At 48.6% G+C, this 18,629-nt stretch overlaps 1 protein-coding gene across 2 annotated transcripts; it reads left to right on the top strand.

Annotated features, from left to right (window-relative positions):
• The first annotated feature begins 337 nt into the window (after positions 1–337).
• On the top strand, positions 338–15,390 carry LOC137144906 (zinc finger protein RFP-like). Of its 2 annotated transcripts, XR_010917515.1 has the most exons (8): positions 338–771; positions 1,099–1,194; positions 1,892–2,122; positions 2,532–2,554; positions 3,275–3,386; positions 11,970–11,990; positions 13,360–13,386; positions 15,339–15,390. XR_010917515.1 is itself a non-coding variant. In XM_067535389.1 (7 exons), exons 1-5 carry the CDS (start codon positions 352–354, stop codon positions 3,372–3,374), a joined length of 870 nt encoding a protein of 289 aa, XP_067391490.1. In that variant the 5' UTR covers positions 338–351; the 3' UTR covers positions 3,375–3,386; positions 11,970–11,990; positions 13,360–13,567. The 2 variants fall into 2 exon arrangements, 1 of the variants encoding a protein (XP_067391490.1); XM_067535389.1 differs by lacking the exon at positions 15,339–15,390 and having other exon boundaries at positions 13,360–13,567.
• Positions 15,391–18,629: the final 3,239 nt, after the last annotated feature.

Below are 18,629 nucleotides of genomic sequence, written 5' to 3' on the forward strand. Positions count from 1 at the left end.
ATTAACTAGCAAATGGTTCACATATTGTGAGCTGTTAATGTGCTATGAGAAGTTTAGGTACCATTGGTTATGTCTGTTTGGTCTGTGTGTGGATGTAGCTATTTAAAAATGTAATAAAATATAATATGAAAAACCAAAGCCAGACCCAACAACTGCCCTGGCCCTGGCTCTGTCTGCCCTGCCCCGGGGCTGTGACACTGGCGGTGACTCGCTGCAGCTCAGCCCGGCCCGCTGGGAACAGCAGGAAGGGAAACGCCCCAGCCAGCACCAGCCAAACCGGCTTCTCTGAGCTCAGGAAAGGGAAAGTGAAACTAACCCACAGCGGCTGTTCCCGGCCCGGGCGGAGGAGCCATGGCTGCTGCCGGGGAGCTGGCCGGGAGCTTCCAGGACGAAGTGACTTGCTCCGTCTGCCTGGAGTATTTCACAGAGCCGGTGATGACTGAGTGTGGGCACAACTTCTGCCGAGCCTGCATCAGCCAGTGCTGGGGGGAGTCGGAGCCAAACTTCCCCTGCCCCCAGTGCCGAGAACCCGCCCAGCAGAGACACCTGCAGCCCAACAGGCAGCTGGGCAACGTGGTGCAGTTAGTGAAACGCCAGAGGCTGCAGGCGGTGCCGGAGCCCGAGGGGGGCAGAGTGTGTGAGAGACACCAGGAGGCTCTGAAACTCTTCAGTCAGGAGGATCAAACCCCCATCTGCGTGATCTGCAGAGAGTCCCGGGCTCACCGCGCTCACAGCGCGCTGCCCATCGAGGAGGCTGCCCAGGAGTACAGGGTAGGGCGCAGTTATCGCCATGGCTGGGAGTTACAGGCCCAGCCTCTGCACTCACAGAGCCCCTGGCCTGGGTCTGACCAGCCCCGGATTGGAACCTGGGAAGTGCCCGATCCCGGGACCAAAGAAGGTTCCTGGGGCTGATGGTGCTGGGGAGGAGCCGGGCCGGGCCCAGCAGCTCTGCCCGGGGAGTTCCCTTGGAGCTGGGGTCAGTCACTTTTCAGTGGGTTGGAGAAGGGGACGTGGTTCCCCAGCCTCTGCTCAGTGACGATCCCAGGGCACAAAGCAAGGACCCGAACCAGCCCCCAGAGCTCTTGTCTGTGTTCACAGGAGCAAATCCTGAGCCGCCTGCAGCGTCTGAGGGAGGAGAGAGAAGAGCTGCAGGGCCTGAAATCCGACTGGGACAAGGAGAGTGAGAGGCTCCTGGTAGGTGCCCTGCCGCGCCCAGCAGGTTTGCCCAGGGGCGCCAGCGACAGCAGCAGGGGGAGTCTCTGCCCTGTTTGGTGTCTGTAATTCAGGAGGGTGAAGGATTTCCAGGGTCGATGCAGTGAGGGAGTTTAGGGCATTTTAAACAGTGCGGGGCAGACTCTGCTCTCAGGTACTGGGTGTAAATCAGGAGTGACCCACTGCAGTCAGTGGGGTTCGGGTCAGATGCTCTGTGACCCTGGTGTTAATTCCCGCTGAAGTCAGGGGGTCACACAGGGCAGCTGGGAACAGTCTCTGGCTCTGCCTCTGTAGCACTGGGGTGAGAGGAGACTAGAACTGCTGAATGTGCACAGGTGTCGCAGGGGGTCAGGGGAAGCTGGGGAGACATTTGCTGCTCCCAGGGTTTGAGTGTCAGACATTTCCAGTGATGCCATCGGGTGTTTGGGCAGCAGCGTTTGCCAAGGCCTGGTCTACACTGAAATCTGTTGCTGGTACCGTGATGGGGTTTGGGGGGATGATTTTTTGGTGACATTTTTTACTCCTGGCCAGAGCCCTGGTGTAGACACAGTTCTACTGGCAGAGAAGTGACGTGAAACGCTCTGTGCAGCCTGGACAAGGCTTCGTGCCATTTCCCATGATCCCCCGCTCTCCCCGTGTCCCCGCCCTGCCCTGCCTTGCCTCTCTCTGTGCCCCCCAGAGGCAGACGGAAGTGGAGAGGCAGCTGGTGGTGTCCGAGGTTGAGCAGCTGCGCCAGTTGCTGGCTGAACAAGAGCGCCTCCTGCTGGCCCGGCTGGGGGAGCTGGACGAGGAGATCGGGAGGAGGAGGGAGGAAAACAGCACCCAGCTGTGCGAGGAGATTTCCCGGCTCAGCGCCCTGATCACGGAGCTGGAGGGGAAGTGTCAGCAGCCAGTGCCTGAACTGCTGCAGGTGAGACCGTGTCAGACGCGCCCAGAGCCCAGTGCAGGGAGGGGACGGCCCCTGAGTCACTTGGGGCTCACAGGGTAACTCAGTGCAGAGAGCGCGGCCTGGGGAGTCTGCAGAGCCAGGGGCCCCGGGGATGCAGAGAGACAGGAGTTTGGGCGTCAGGGAGGGAAGGAGAGGGAGGCTGGTGAAAGGCTGTTCCTGCCCCAGGGGTCAGCTCAGGGGCCCGGCCGTCCCTGCAGAGCAGCTGGTGGGAAAGGGGCTCTGCTCGCACTAGCTCAGCCCTTTAGTGCCAACACCCCACTGGGGAGCAGCCTGTGGGGCTGGGCTGTGGGAGCAGAGTGACCCGTCTGGGGCAGTGGCTGGGCTGGGCCCTGGGCACTGACTCTCTGCTCTGTCTCTCATTCCCCTTTAGGGTGTCAGAAGTGCTGTGAGCAGGTATGTCTGGGCTTATCTGCCCCTCGCGCCCCGTTGTGCTAGGAAGAGGCTCAGAGACCCAGCTACAGACTCTGCGCTGGAGCTGTGGCTCTGTGACCCATCATGGGGAGGGGATCGCCCCACAGCTCTGGGCTGGAGAACCCTCCCTGGAGCCAGGCTGGCTCAGGGGATCATTATTGGGGCTGGGGCCCGTCACCCCAAGGGCCCAGCTAGGACCTGGCCCCAGCTCTGTCATGACCCAAAGCCTGTCCCGTGGGAGGGGGGCCCAGGGGCCTGTGGGGAAAGAGCCGAGTGTCACAGCTCACACCTCAGAGGGGCCGTTTCCTCTTCCCAGAACCCCCCACCTCATGGGGAGCAACCAGTCGCCTTGGAGGCTAAGAGGAGACGCAGAGGAGTGGCTGGATCTGCAGAATGGGCCCCTCTCTCAGCCCTGTGAGCGGCCCCTCCAGATCCTGGTGGGGAACGTGGGCCAGACCAGGTGTGAGGGAAGCTGGGGCTGGCGCTGCCCAGGCTGTTTTCTCTCTGGATGGACAGAGGCTGCCAGTCCCCAGCCTGGGCCCCGGCAGATTGTGCAGGCACTAAATTCCCTGAGCAGCAGAGGTCACGGCCCTGTTAGCTCTGCCTGTGGCCCCAGCTCCCACCTGCTCCCCTTTCTGGCTTTGGGGTGCGGGAACTTAGGGCTGAGGAGAGAGAGGAATAAACACACTCATGTCTCTGCAGGGGCAAGAAGGCGACGTCTCCACATCGGTGCCCGAATCCCCGGAGCTGGAAAAGAGAATCCGGGATTTCGCTCGAGAGAACAATCTCCAGGGGGCTGTGACGGGATTCCTGGGTAAGGGACGCTCCGAGGGTTTCTCTCTTACAGTGTCCGGGCAGGGACAGGTGGGGGACTCCCACGGGGAAGCTGCGGAGCTGAGACTGCAGGAGGGGAGGCACCGTTGGTTGGGTTATTGTCAGTCCCTGAGTGTTCATACCGAGCGGGGCAGATCATTCGCAGTCACTGCCGCTCTGGCCTGGCCAGCTGAGCTCAGGGGCTGACTCTCCTGCAGCTGCTGCTGTTCAGAATTTCTGGGTGTTTCTCTCCGGCTCCGATTTGCTGCTCACTGCTCTAGATCTGCAGTTCAGCCAGCTGAAGTTGAACATGGAGCTGCCACGAGGATCCACAGGGCGAGAATCTGGGTCTGTGGGTCCGTGGGCAATTGCTGCATCCACAGCCGCAGCCAGCACTGCTGGTGGGGCAGCCATTGATGGGCTGTGAGCTTGTGGGGCCAAGCACCCCTGGATGCCCTGGGTCCTGCCCAGAGGCCCTGGCTGGCAGGGCTCCCCACCCTTGGCCCAGTCAAGCTGTTTAAGGCCTAGGGGAAACTCCTGGAGGCTGCCTTGGTACAAATGTAATTCCCTGACCTGCTGCTGGGTTAGACCCTCCCTTGGTCTTGCTTCTTTGTCTTGTCCCAGCCCTGCTCCTGCCTTGGACCCAGCCCTGCTCCTGCCTTCCTTGACCCAGATAACCTAGTCCTAACTCTCAGCTCCCATTCCTGGCTCTGACTCTGATTTGACCCTCTGCTCGGGCGTTCGGCCTCTGGCTCTGGCCCTTGGTTCCATTTCTCAGCACTGACGCCTGCTCTGATCGCTGTGCTTGGCTGCCCGTGTCCTGGCTCCTGACAGCCACGCTGCTGGGCTGTGATTGTCTCTGTTTGGAGGAGGGGAGCAGGGGGCTGGTGGATTTCTGAGCTCCAGGGAAGCTGTTCTGAGCAGAAAGGCATTTCCCATAAAGACATGGATGGCTGAGAACAGGAGCTTGGCGAGAAAGTGCCTTCCCTGTTGCAACTATCCCTGCGGCAGCGCCCTCCTGCTGGGAAACGAGAGAGTCTCCCTCCAATGTGCCCTACGTGGGCAGAGGGACAAGCGGGATATTTCTTGGGAACGTTGGTGTGGAGGAAATAAAGCTTTACTTTGTGTTTTAGTTGAGGCTTATTAGAGATTTGAGACTTTATTATTATAAAAGCACAAGCATATGCTAGGGGAGAGCCACTGACAGGGTTGTTTTTGGTCAGTAAAGGGTCTCCACTTTTAGGCAGATTTTAACATATATTTATAACAGTGTTAGAATTACAGCAGTTATTATTTTTTTTATTATGAGTTAAGGTTACAGACATAGGCAGACTGCAGTACAAGCATTTTTAGCTAAGACAGTTGATATTTTTTAGTACTGTTTACATTTTTTTTTGTACTGTTTGACTTTTTGTTTTACTTTTTTACTTTACTTATAAGACATACTTTTCTTGACCAAAGTTTAAGGCCTAAGCATTTTACTTCAACAATTCCCCCTTTGGTGCTTTAAAGCATCACACTGCCTTAAACTTTTACCTTTATTAAGTTTTTAATTTTTTTTTTTGTATTTGCTTGTTTTATTTTTTTATTTTAGCATACATATTATATACTGCTGGTTTTTGTTTTGGGTTTAGCATACTTGTTTTCATTTTTTTTGTAGTATATTTTAAGCAACATTTTATAAACATTATAACTATTTGTGTACACACAAAAATGCCAATAATACTTTTAAATATAAGTAACACGTTGTAGAAAATTTTGGACTTTTATTTTTTGAGCTATGACTATAGGCTTTATTGATTTGTTTTATGGAGCTTTGCTACTTTTTTTTTTAATGTGCTTGGCTTGTGTGAAAATGTTGTGGGTGTTATTTGGTATGTAAACACAACATTTGGGTTTTTATTAGGGCACACATATTTTTTTTTTGTTTGCTAGGGTAAAGTTTAGGGCCATTTAGTTTTGCAGAACTATTTGTCGTATACTACTTATTTTAGTGGCTATGTTTTTAAAGCCCTGGGTAGAGGCATTGGCCACTCTTTTTAGCATTTTAGCAACGCACTTTATTTTTTTGACAGCGTATGCAACTGTAAGGTGAGGCAAGGTGATACTTTAATAATGTTGGGCCTTGGTGATTGCTTTTTGGTTTTGGAGTTTGCTTTGGGGTAGTGTGGGTGTGTACTTATTGGCAGGGATGATAGCTTCGATGTAGCAGGAGCTTTTTTACTACGGGGGTAATTTTTTATGGGCTTTATTTTTATAAATGAAATAATGACTTACTAAACTTATGTGTTTGTGTGAGTAAGCTACAGAGCTTTGCATTAAGCGAATGTTATAATAGCTGATGTTTAGGGGGTAGGGAAAAGAGCTCCTAAAAGAGCTTTTATTTAGGGCTACATACTCTGCAGAGTTCATAGTGAAGGTATAGTTACAAATGCTATACTTAACTTTTATATTTTTGTGGAGTGTATTTTTTTTTTACATGGAGCGGTTGGACTTAAAGCAGTATTTTTTGGGGGCTTTATAAGCTAGGCGGATGGATTTTGTTTTATTTTGATTTATAGTAGTTTAAGTTTGAATTTTTTTAGGGAAAGAAATGGTAATTTTTGTGCTATTTGTGTGGTGTTTAACACAATTGGAGCTATGGGTATATTTTTTTTAGAATGCAAGGGAAGATGACTGCAAATTTAATAGTTAGACACATTTAAGTTTTTTTGTAGTTGGTTAATTACTTGTAAAAATGTGTTAGTACAGTTTAAGGAGCGTTTTTTTATGGTTTAGTTGATTAGTTTTTAATTGTATTTTAGAGTTATTAGGTTGTTGTTTTATTTTATGGACTTTGGGGATTTTTTTGATAGGTGTGCTGGTAATTAGGAACTTAGACTAAAAGAGAGTTATTTAGGTAATGCTAATACAGAACATTTAGAAGATTACTAGCTAAATTTATTTAGGGAACTAGTGACGGAGGAATTGTAGGGTTTGTTTTTGTTTTTTTTTTTAGGTGGTAGGGATGATGGCATGGCACATTTTTTTTGCCTTGGAGTGGCAATTTTTTTTTTTTTTTTTTTTTGAGCAACGGAGAGGTTGCAAGCATTTGCACTTTGCTTTTTTGACTTTGTTTTTATAAGTGCAGAGGTTTTTTTTATAATGTGAGGCGTGTATTTAGGACTGGTGACTGGCACTTTACAGCAGTATTGGTGGTGAGGAGTACTTGGAGTGGGCTTTTTTAATGTGGTTTTAGGGCTGGTTTTTTTTGGTGGACTTTTATATGGATTTAGTTATTTGGCTGTAGATTGTGACATGCTTTCTGAGGTTTTTGGGGAAGGGCTTTTTGTACTTGTGAATGAAAAGTCTTAACACACTTTATTAACGCTTGACAATAAGCTAAAACAGTTTTATTAGTTAAATTAATATTTATTATGTGAGTTGATACTAGTGGAGAACTAGGGAGCTTTATGGGTTGTTTTATTAGGATTTTATGTGGTGATAGTTTCGTTTTTTTGTTATATGATGATTTTATACTTATAAGGGCTAAGGACAGGGCGTCTGGCTGTTTGAGGTTGCTTTTATTGCAAATTTTGGCTATTTTATTTTTTAGGACGCTGTTTTGTTTTTTTACTGTTTTTGCAGATTGAGGGTGATATGGGCAATAAAAGTTTTGTTGGATATTAAGAGCTTTGCTAACTTTTTTTTATAACTTGGCCTGTGAAACGAGTGCTTTTGTTACTGTTGATAAACAGAGGGATTTTAAAGCGAGGGATAAATTTTTTTAAAAGTTTTTTGCTGACTGTAATAGTGTTAGCTTTTGCACATGGGTAAGCTTTTATTTATTTTGAAAACAAACATATAATTACTAGTACATATTTATATGAAATACATTTTGGCATTTAAATAAAATTAATTTGGATATTTACAAATGGTTTTTATGGTGGAGGATCTGCTGGTTTTTTTTTTTTTTTAAATTGGTTTATTTATATTGTACGTTTGATAAATAGGGCAGGTTTGACAATATTGATGAGCCACAGTGGGGAAAGTAGGGGCATACTAATTTTGTTTTATTGCTTTTATTTATTTATTTATTTTTGCTTAAGTGGGCTATTTGTGATACACTTGAGCAAAGTAAGGGAAAAAGGACTATAGGCGCCACCAGGTGGCTGTTCGGGGAGCACCACAAAGGGTTTGGGTGTAAAAGGCACTTTGCTAGTTTTTAATGCTTTTTTTTTTTTATTTTTTGGGGCTTGATTTGGAGGAGGGCAACATTTTTAGTAGTAGTTATAGGAGACTGGACTGATGTGAACAAAAATATGGATGTGGCTTGAGGTGCAGAAAGGGCCGCAGCCTTAGCAGCAGAGTTTGCTAAAGCATTTTTACGAGTAACTTTATTATAAGGAGTTTGGTGAGCTTGACATTTAACAATAGCAATTGCAAAAGATAGCTATAAAGCATAGAGTAAAGCAGCAACATAAAATCCATTTTGAATATGTGAGCTTTTTAAAGTGAGGAAGCTTTTTTGTTTTTGGAGTTGATTATAATTATGGACAACACCGAAGGCATAACAGGAGTCAGTAAAAACATTAACAGATTTATTTTTGGCCAGGATACAAGTTTTAGTTAAAGCAAAAAGTTTAGCAACTTGGGCAGAATATATAGAAGGGAGAGGGTTACTTTTAATGACTTTGTGCTGGGAACAGACAGCATAGCTAAACACAAGATTACTTTTAGAGTTTTTTTGACAAGAGCCATTAACATAAAATACTTAATTTGGGTTTTGTAAGGGGTATTTTTAAGATTAATTTAAGGCATGGTGAGGTGCGTGGTTACAATTAAGCAATTATGGGGTTTACTTTTTAGAGGGGTGGGTAAGGACTGGACACCGGGTGAGTGTAATATGGCCTGCAGACAACAAAATAATTTTATATTTTGTTAAGTGAGCATTTGATAAATGCTGTGTCTTAGTTTTTAACAACAGGGTAGCAACAGCATTGGGAACAGCAAACACTGGCAAATTTACAGCACATGACCTTGCTAGCACCCCTGCTGCTTTTGGCACAAAACACAACTGGATAGAAAACTACAAAACAGGTCACACAACCCACAACCTGCCGCGTCACTATTTTAAGCACATTACAAAATGTTTTGCGATTTTTACTACAATTTGCTTTTTGACGAGGTGGGTATGGTCTGGCCATAAACAATACATTGCAAATACAAACCACTTTTATAAACCCTTTTTAACTTATAACAAACATATTTATAATATAAATACTAACATACACAACCACACCTGACACCAAAACAATTGGATGTAACATTACATTTAAAATTTGCTGGCTTTTGGGGACTAATTGGTAAACATATTATGCCAATAATGTGTAATTAATTGTTGAATATGGTGTGCTGAGTGAACCACTTTTTGACTGTCATTTGTTATTTTGAGGGCAGCTGCTCTGGTGATCGCCTTAGCCTGGGCAAACAACCTTTTTTTTTACAGCCCCTTTTGCTGCAACTTAGGGTCCTGGGGCAGGGAAACATGATATACTTGCAGCCACTGGTGTGGTAGAGCAACCTGCAGGGTCTTTGCTTCGATTTTACAGATAATTAGCATACAGCACAAAATACACTTTTTATTGCAGTATTAAATTTATGGTGTTGTTTTTTAGCTGTTTTGCTGATGCCCACTTTTTTTGAGGTTCTGAAATACAAAAAGCATTTTTTACTTTTTTGGGGGGGTTGTCAGATTATTGCTTAAAATACTTTTTTTTTTTTTACAAAATTTTTTTGCTAATTGCAGGCAAAACAGAGGAATTATTTTTATATTTTTTTGCATTTGGCTGATTTTTTTACAGCCATACTTTTGGCTTTTAAAAGATATTGAATTTTATAAAGAGTAGAAGTATTTATAGGGTTGCTTTGTTAACAAAAACAAATTACAACAAAATAGGGTTTTACAAACCAAAAATGTTAGTTTAAATCCTTAAACTCTTACAAATTTACACAATATATTTACACACACAAAATTTCTTCTAAATTTTATTAAATTAAAAACTTTTTTTATAACACTATTACTTTTTGAACAATTTTACAACTGTTACTTTTGAACATTTTCACATTTTTTGATTGTTTAATTTTTTTTAACTTTTGTAGTATTAATTTTTACAAAAGCTACTTTTAATTTTTTTTAAATTGTTTACTTTTGCATTTTATTTACTATATTTATACTTTATCACATTATTTTTGGCTGCCATAATTTTAACATTTTACCGGCAATGTAGTTTTGTGATTTAATTTTTTTTTTTTTTTTTGGTACTGTTTTTACTGAGCTGCATTCTTAAGGTGGCGTATTGTAATTGTAAAACTTGAGCCACCAAGCACAATATTTGCAAAAGTGCAAGTGTGTGTGTGTGGGTATGTGTGGGTGGAGAAAGAGCGCTAAAAAATCTACTATATTTTTGGCCGAATACAAAGGAACATTTGGAGTACTAGGTGGGCAAGCCTGGCCAGGTTTACATTGGGTTTTTAGTTTCTTTATTTGAATTTTTAATTTTTTGCGGGAGTCTTTTAGACTCCTCACTCAGGATTCATGCAGTTTTTAAGGGTTTTTTTATACTCATTAAAATATGCATTTTATTGAGTCTGTGTGGGTGACTCTAGGGCTCTGCGTAGGTGTACAATTTTATTTAAATCAAAAGTACCAGTAAAAAAAACTACTACTTACTAGGATCCTCTGTGGTATATTAATTTTATTTATTTAAATATTTTCCAAGTCTTTTGGCCATAATGTGTACACATAAAATGCCGGGGTTTTTTTTGGAGAGCCGGGGACATTCTGTGACCCTCCATCCCCCATTGTCCTCAATTCACACAGGTACAATCACACAGAGAAAGTTCATAAAGGGAGCCCTGTTGCCAACAGGGCGCATCTGAGGGAAATGCCAAAGGCACTCCAACAGTGTCTCCTACTGTGGCTTCAGGCTCATTGCCGTGGATAAAGGAGAGGAAAAAAAACAGTCATTCCCACTGGGTCAGAAGGTTCCACCGAGTCCTCTTGTGATCAGTGCTGCCTTTTATCAGACAGCCCTGGGGCGGCTGAACTCGGCTTAAATCCTAGACCTGGTCAGCGGTTATAATCTCAATTTACACAATATAATCTCAATTCGTACATCCAGCTGGTTTTCTCAATTCACACACCGGTTATCACCGGTTATAGTCTCAATTCACACATTCCAGCGGGTTATAATCTCAATTCACACCCCCCAGCTTTTCAACTCAATTCATATATAATCTCTTTTGACTAGTCACCTTTATACCTTAACCAGCATGTCTGATGAGCCTCCTTTCAAAAGTTCGGATCGCGTCAGCCACTGTTCAGGATTTCCAACCCCACAGGCAGTCCTCCACTGAGCACCCAATCAGAGATTTCAAAAGGTCTCTTACCTTGGTGTGGCGCGCTGGGGTTCGGAGGCAGACAGCCTGCAGCCTTTGGGGTCCTGACTGGGCTTTTAGCGATCCGAGTCACGGCACCAAGAACTGTGGAAGAAACAAAGCTTTACTTTGCGTTTTAGTTGAGGCTCATTAGAGATTTGAGACTCTTTTATTATTATAAAAGCACAAGCATATGCTAGGGGAGACCCACTGACAGGGTTGTTTCTGGTCAGTAAAGGGTCTCCACCCGCAGGCAGATTTTAACATATATTTATAACAGTGTTAGAATTACAGCAGTTATTTTATTTATTATTAGTGAAGGTTACAGACATAGGCAAACTGCAGTACAAGCATTTTTAGCTAAGACAGTTGATATTTTTTAGTACTGTTTACATTTTTTTTTGTACTGTTTTACTTTTTGTTTTACTTTTTTACTTTACTTATAAGACATACTTTTCTTGACCAAAGTTTAAGGCCTAAGCATTTTACTTCAACACTGGTCAGCGTGAGACACGTTATCACAGACAGACTCAGGCCAGGTTGTCAGCTCCCTGGGTGTCAGTGGAGCTTTGCTGATTTACACCAGCTGAGCATCTGGCCCTAGTGTTTGAGCACCTTAGGGCAGATTTTCAGAGGTATTTAGGTATGTGGTGGGATTTTCAAACACCCCAAAGCAGGCTAAGCACCTACCTCCCATTGATTTCAGTAGGAGTGAAGTGTCTGACTTGCTTCAGCACTTGGACAAATCTCCCGAGGTGTCTGTCTGCACCTTCAGGTGCCTAAATCCCAGTGAAAAGCTGCTTCTTGGGCCTTAGGCCTGGTCAGCACCAGAAAATCAGATCAGCAGAACTGTCTGTCAGAGGCATGAAAAATGCACACCCTAAGTGGCATAGTTAAGCCGACCTGTGTCCCTGCCTCTCAGGGAAGTGGGGTAACTGCACTGATGGGAGAACCCCTCTGTCCGCATAGGGAGCATTTGCAGTGAAGTGCTAATGTGGGGCATTTGAAGCAGTGCCACTGTAGCGGTTTAAGTGTGGACAAGCCCTTAGTGCCTCCTCTTTCACTGACATCGAATCATCTGGAAGCTGTGATGGAATGATTGTTAGCACTGGTGGTACAGGGACTGGGACTCATTATTGATTTTTCTTTTTCTCTTTCCTTGCAGAGGGGCTGGCTGCAGAGAGAGGTGAGAATCCTGAATAGATGTTCTAGGACAGTGTTACCCACACACTAGGGCATTCCCACCCTTTCCAGTCCGTAGGGCACCAGGGAAAGGCACCTACATTTACCCAATTCACACTCTAGGGCTCAGGGTCACCCTCTCCCAATCCATAGGGCTCTGGGCATAATTCTCTGAGGGTTTGCAGGATCTTTTACCTGTGAAGGAGCCTTACACAGCAATATCCCTATTCTCTATTTATTAATAATTACCAAACATAGTACCCATGCTAAGCATACAGGGCTGTGCTCACCAATCCTCATCAGGCAGGCGGACTTCCCTTTAGCCAGGCAAGGTCAATCTCATCTGGATTCTGGTTGCTGCATGTCAGGGTTGTGCAGAGGATTCTAGCAGGTCTGATCTTGGGCGATGTCTTGGCGGTGGATTCTTCTTCTTCCTTCAGGTCTTTCCTTCTTATTTTTCTTGTTCCCCTTTTCTTCTTCTAGCTGGTCTGCCTCTTGGACCCCAGTTTTTATAGTGAAACATGAGTCCTGCTTAGCTACACCGTAGCCAATCATATTACAAAATAAATCTTTGACCAATCTTAACATATTGCAAAATAATTCTTTAAGCAATCGTACCCGACCACCTTAATTAACCACACTTAGTTCTCTTAGTTATGCAACTGTCAGAAACAATCAAAGAACCAAACAGAAATCATTCAATACACAATAGAGAAGTGGGTCCCATACAGACAAAACAATAAGAAGTGTAGAGTTTACAACCACAACTGTTGATAAGTGATTCCTTGCCAGACAGATGCTATCAAACAACATTTTCTTTAAGCATCTTAAGATCTGTTTCTTTATCTGGTGGTGGTCGGTACTATTAGGACAGTAGCTCCTTCTTAACAGCCCGATACTACATTGTCTGGATGTAATGTCAGGAGGGTGAAGATGTGACTGCATGCTGCTTAGCTTATGGCTGCTGTCTCTCCTGCTATGGCTGCTACTGCTTAGCCAAAAAACAAGGCCTCAGACCTTACAGCAGGGCACAGCAGCTGCTGGGAGCCTGTTCCCCTGTATGGAGCAGCCCCTGGGCTGGGCGGGTGTGCAGTGATCTGCACAGGAGAGAAACCCAGCAGGTGAACGTGGGAGAAGAACATGGGCCAGAAAAGACAAAACAGAGTCAGAACCTGTCCAGCCCTGGGCTGTTGTGAGATGGTGCAGAGCTGGGTGCGGTGGGAACAGGCCCATGTACCTGGCTGGAGCGGCTGCTGCACTGTCAGGGCTGTTTGTGTCAGGACAGCAGGGTCTGCCCCCCATGCACTGGACCCCACTCCGGGTGCCCCTGTGGTGTGAATTCTCACCTCTCTCTCTCTGCTGGTTTGTTCCAGGACTCAGAAGAGCCCAAGGATTTGCAGGTAACCGAGGCCAAACCTGTGTCAGTGACTCCAGCCCCTCCCCTGGCAGAGATTCACTCCCTGCAGCTGCTCCTGGCACCAGCGCCCCGTAGTGCCCGAAACCTGGGCTCCCTCCCTGTGACCGGCCAGAGTCAGCACATCCCGGCTCCCCTCCCACCGGCCCCGGCACGGCTGGGCTCCAGCCAGTTCTGAGCCCGGCCCATGAGCCTGTTGGGATCCTGAGCTCGTCTTCCCATTGCCTCATCCTAGGGAATCACTGACCCCTGGGGAGCATCCTGTCCCCTCCCCCTGTCACCTGTCCTGGGCAGGGCACCCCAACCTGTCACCCCTCCCGGGCAGAGTCCCAGGCCCTGAGAGACTCACTGGCTGCCCCAGGCTGGCCAGGCCCAGGGTGTCCAGCAGGGCCGTTGGTGCTGGCGCCGCGCTCGCTGCCAGAGCTCCCAGCCCCTGACCCAGCCCTGCCCGTTTCCCAGCGCTGACCCCCCCTGCAGGTGGGGACGCTGCTGCTCTGACGGCTGAGCCCCCCCATCTCTGCCGCTGCCTCTGCTGCTGCACTTGCCGGCTCAGCATGTGCTGGGACCAGTGCGGCGCTGCTGGGCGGCACCTTCCCTTGGCACCTGGATTATCGTGTCTCTGCCGTACGTGGGCAGGGACCTGCTCAGAGACACACGCCCTGTGCTGCAGAGACCACCGGGGCTGGGCAGCAAAGTGCCGCCTCTGGGAGCTTTCCTTCCAGCCACCCCACCAGCCCCCGACCGGGCAGTGCCACTCGACTCCCCCTGCTCTGATCCCCCCTCTCGGGGAGTGGCACCGTGTGTGCCTCCCTAGGGCCTGTCCTTCCCACCCCTCTTCTGAGCCCCCTGTGCTTATCTGCTTCCTTGCTCCTGCCTCTGTGCCCCTCCTTGTCTCCACCCCTCCACTAGCCCCCCTCAGCCCTCCTTGTGCCTGCCCCTTCCTCACTCCCCTGTGACCCTGGCACCCACCTCTACCCTCCTCCTCTGCCTCTTGATGTCTGCCCTTTCCCTCCCCCCATCTCCCTTTTAGTGCCCACCACACCCCTCACTTCCCCGCATGCCTCTCTGGTGCCTGCCCCACCCCTCACCTCTTCGTCCCCTCGTCACCTGCACCTTCCCCCGCCCCATCCTTGGCCCACCTGGTGTCCCCCACTCCCCACGGGACCCCTCTGACACTGGGGTCTGCCCCTTCCCCTGTTCCCCTCTAGTCCTCTGGGGCCAGCCCCCCTTTCACTCCCCCTCTGCCTCCCTGGGGCTCCTCTTCCCCCTTACACCCCTGACACCCGCCCCTCCCATCACCCCACTCTGCCCCCTAGCACCAGCCCTTAGTCTGCCCTCCGGTGATCAGCCCTGCCCTAGACACCCCTGCTGCCCCCGGGCTCGTGCCTCACTCTGTGCCCCTGATGCCTGCCTGTTCCCTCCCCCCTGCTCCTGGCACCTGCCCCACTCCTCCCCCCACCCTGGCACCTGACCCTCCTCTTCACTCCGCTCTACCCCCGTAGATCCCCCCTCTCCTCATTCTCCTGCCTCTCGGAGCCCCCCCCCCCCCCGTTACCTCACCCCCTCTGCTCCCTGCTGCCCCCCCTTCCCTTGCTTCCCTGCACCCCCTGGAACCTGCACCTCCCTTCACCCCCCTCTGTCCTCCTGGTGCCTGCTCCTTCCCTTCCCCCACTGCCCTTGTGCCTGCCCCTCCCCTCTGCCCCTCCCAGCATCAGTCTGTACCCTGCCCTGCCCCTACTGCCACCTTCCCATCCCTCCCTCCCCTCCCCCACTGCTGCTCTCCTTCCCTTCAAGTTCGCTCCCATGGGCAGAGGGGCCCTGACTCCCCTTAATGGGTAACAACCCACCCCCAGCAATTAATGGGGACACAGGTTAATTTCCCTTTGATCCCTGTGACCAGCCCCTGCCCCGGCCCTGACTCTGTGACTCTCTCCCCAGTGGACGTGACTCTGGATCCAGACACGGCAAATCCCTGGCTCGTCCTGTCTGAAGATCGGAAACGTGTGAGACTCGGAGACACACGCCAGGATCTGCCTGACAATCCTGAGAGATTTGATCCTTGTCACTCTGTGCTGGGCGCTGAGGGGTTCCCAGGTGGGAGGCGTTACTGGGAGGTGGCAGTGGGAGAGAAGCCTGACTGGGAGGTAGGGGTTTGTAGGGAATCTGTGAGCAGGAAGGGGATGGTCACACCCACACCTGAGGATGGATACTGGGTCGTGTGGCTGTGGGATGGGGAATATGCGGCCTGCATTCCCCCCCCCCAACCCCTCTCCCTGTGATGGTCAGACCCAGCCGGGTGGGGATTTTCCTGGACTATGAGGCGGGCGAGGTCTCATTTTACAATGTCACTGACGGGTCCCAGCTCTTCACTTTCACGGACACCTTCTCGGGGACACTTCGCCCTTATTTCTGTCCTGGTCTCAATGCTGGGGGTAAAAATGCGGCTCCCCTGATCATCTGCCCGGTCCCAGCCCAGGCACTGCTCCCCAGCCCTCAGTTCCCAGCACAAGGCCTGTCAGATGGGGGAGCGGAGAGGGGCACAGAAGGGGGTTGGAGGAGCCAGCCGGGGGGCAGGGCAGGGTGTGTGTGGGTTGGGTGGGGGCAATGTCAGGGGTGGATGCTGAGAGTGGGGGAAGGGAGGGGACTGCAGCGGCAGAAAGGGAAGAGCCCAGCTGACATGTGGAAGACTGGGGGATGGGTGGGTTGTAACGGGAGAGGCCCCCAATAGAAAGAACCCCTGGCTGAAATGACGGGGGGGGAGGGTTTGCTGGGGAGCCCAGTGAGCGAGGGGAAGGTCCTGGCATTTCCTGAGGGAGTCTCTGCCCATGGTGGGGAGTGAAATGGCCACAGGGGGCAGCGCGGGGGCAGGGGTGAGAGCACCGGGGCCCTGCTGTATGGGCCGCTCTGCACTGCAGCCTCAGCCTATGGGGGGAGCTGGTCCCAGCGCAATGGGGGGAGGGTGGGGAGTGGGGAGAGCTGGGGGAGGGGATTCGATAGCTGGGCCGGGGAAGGAGGGTGAGAGCCCAGTTCCAGGGCTGTGTGAGTGAGGGGCCAGGTTGGGTGAATGGAACCTGCTCGTGGGAAGCAGCCTAGGCAGCTTTTCCCCCTTCCCATGTGTTTGCCCCACCCCGGTGCAGTGCAACAAACGGCTCCTGGCACAGGGTGACACAGGTAGGAAATACGGACAGACAGCTCGTGTCTTCTGCTGCCCCATCACATGTTGCTGCCCATCATCTTTCCCCGTTCCCTGTCCCAGGAGTAGCAGACGGTGACGGACGGGGATCAGTCACTCCTGTCAGAATTTCTACCCCTGTGAAATCTCAATGTAAAATATGGAAAGAAAAAAGCGAGATTGTTCTCATTTAGAAAATATTATTACTGTAACAAGGTGTCAATACGTGAATTTACATTTCAACAACCTGCTTCTAAACAGATTGTTAGCAATGGAATTAACATTTATTTTGTCTTCACTCACATGCCTTCCCCTCTGCAGCCGCTCACCTGGCAAAGGCTAAAGGCCTGGCCTCTGCCTGCGTGCTGGGGAACAAAGCAGGGACTACAGCCAGTGACCCCCGGACCTGGCCCCGTTGGCTCCAAGGGGCAGCACGTGGGTCATGGAGGGCAGCATCTGGCCTGTAGCGTGTGACCCTGAGTCTGCATCAGTTAGATACACAAACCTCCTGCCCCGAAATGAACATGCAGGGGCATGGGACCGTCCCAGTGAGATTCTCTCTCCTGTTCCTTGTGTCTGTTCCCAAAGGGACACGCAGAGAGAAGGAGATGGTGGAGTGTGAGTTTCAGAGAGTGCAGCGGGCTCCCAGGTGGGGATTAGCAGAGGAGTAGTTGCTCCTGCAGAGAGGAGGAGGAGAAGGAGACTCTGGAAAGACTCTGGGACATGTAGGCAAACTCTCCCAGCAAAGCTCCTCCCGGCCGTCGCTGGGCACAGAGACAGAGGAGAAGTGTCAGCTGGGCTGCTGAAGGTGAAACAGCACCAAAAATCCCCCCATCTCCCCACAGCATGTATTGGATTAAAATGAACTTGCCTCCTTGTGAGGGGCCCTGGTGCTGCAGGGAGGTGATAAGTTTATTTGCTCAATGTAGGAGGGCTATATACTGACTCACATTCATGGTATTCCAACACGGAGGAAAACTGCTAAGAATGGTCCATTAGTGAAATAATTCCTTACAGAAACACAGAGCTGGAAAAATAATCACTGATTAGACCTTAAAAATAGTTCACTGCCTAACATGACAAAAAGCACAAAGAACGGCTCATTCAAAGAACATAGTCACTGTTCACCTACACTGGAATAAAAACAATGAGAGTTCTGTGGCAAACTTTAAAGTGCCACGGCACTCTCGTTGTTTTTGCTGTATACAGACTAACACGGCTACCCCTCTGGAACTACACTGGAATAGTTATAATTTTACGAGGACATACACCAGTTATTAAGATTAAGCTAACACCAGTGTTTCTTTTGCTTTTCCTTTTTTTAAAAACAAAATCACATATAATTGCATGTCACTATAGCAACATCCATAACAAATCAATTTGTTCCGATCACTTTGGTAGAGCAAACTTTACCCCCAAAAGAAAAAAATAAATTAAAAAACTTTTAAAAAATTGTGAAGACTAGTTTGTCACAGGAATACATCACAGCTACAGTATAAGCTAATACATTTCAAGCTACCGTATAGAAATAGGACACTAGCATGCACAATATTGTATCAATAGAGTAATGAAGTAGTAATCATTTCACTGGAGAGACGGTGTCATAGGCACATGCATTTCTTTAAAAAAAGAAAGAAACCATTCAAGCTGCTTAAAAATCGAGTCCCCATCCCCACTCCATTTTTTAGCCCCTTTGTGTGATCTTTCCTGCATAATTTTCTAAAGCAGCAACAGCAAACGCTGAAATAAAAAATAGGTTTTGTAATCCCAGTAAATCACTTCCAGATTATACAGCTAGGGACAACACTGCTCACTGGAAATGAAGTTAAATGAAATAAAGTTAAGAAGCCTAAATAAATCTTCCAGTCCATGGCATTGACTGTAGGTTTCTGTCAGTTACCTAAGTTACAAGCCTCTTCCTATTGATCTTTCCAGTAGGGTTTGTTAATCAGGCTATTTCGTTTGAAGTTTGCAGAGGTGGGCTTCATTTGAAGTCACTCAGTGCAAACTCTGTGATGTTGCAATATATATGTGCACATGGTCATTTCTAGTAAGCC

This window comes from Emydura macquarii, unplaced genomic scaffold (assembly GCF_026122565.2).
Source record: "Emydura macquarii macquarii isolate MOO-44397 ecotype Brisbane River unplaced genomic scaffold, CSIRO-AGI_Emac_v2 contig_3494, whole genome shotgun sequence".
NCBI lineage: Eukaryota > Metazoa > Chordata > Testudines > Chelidae > Emydura > Emydura macquarii.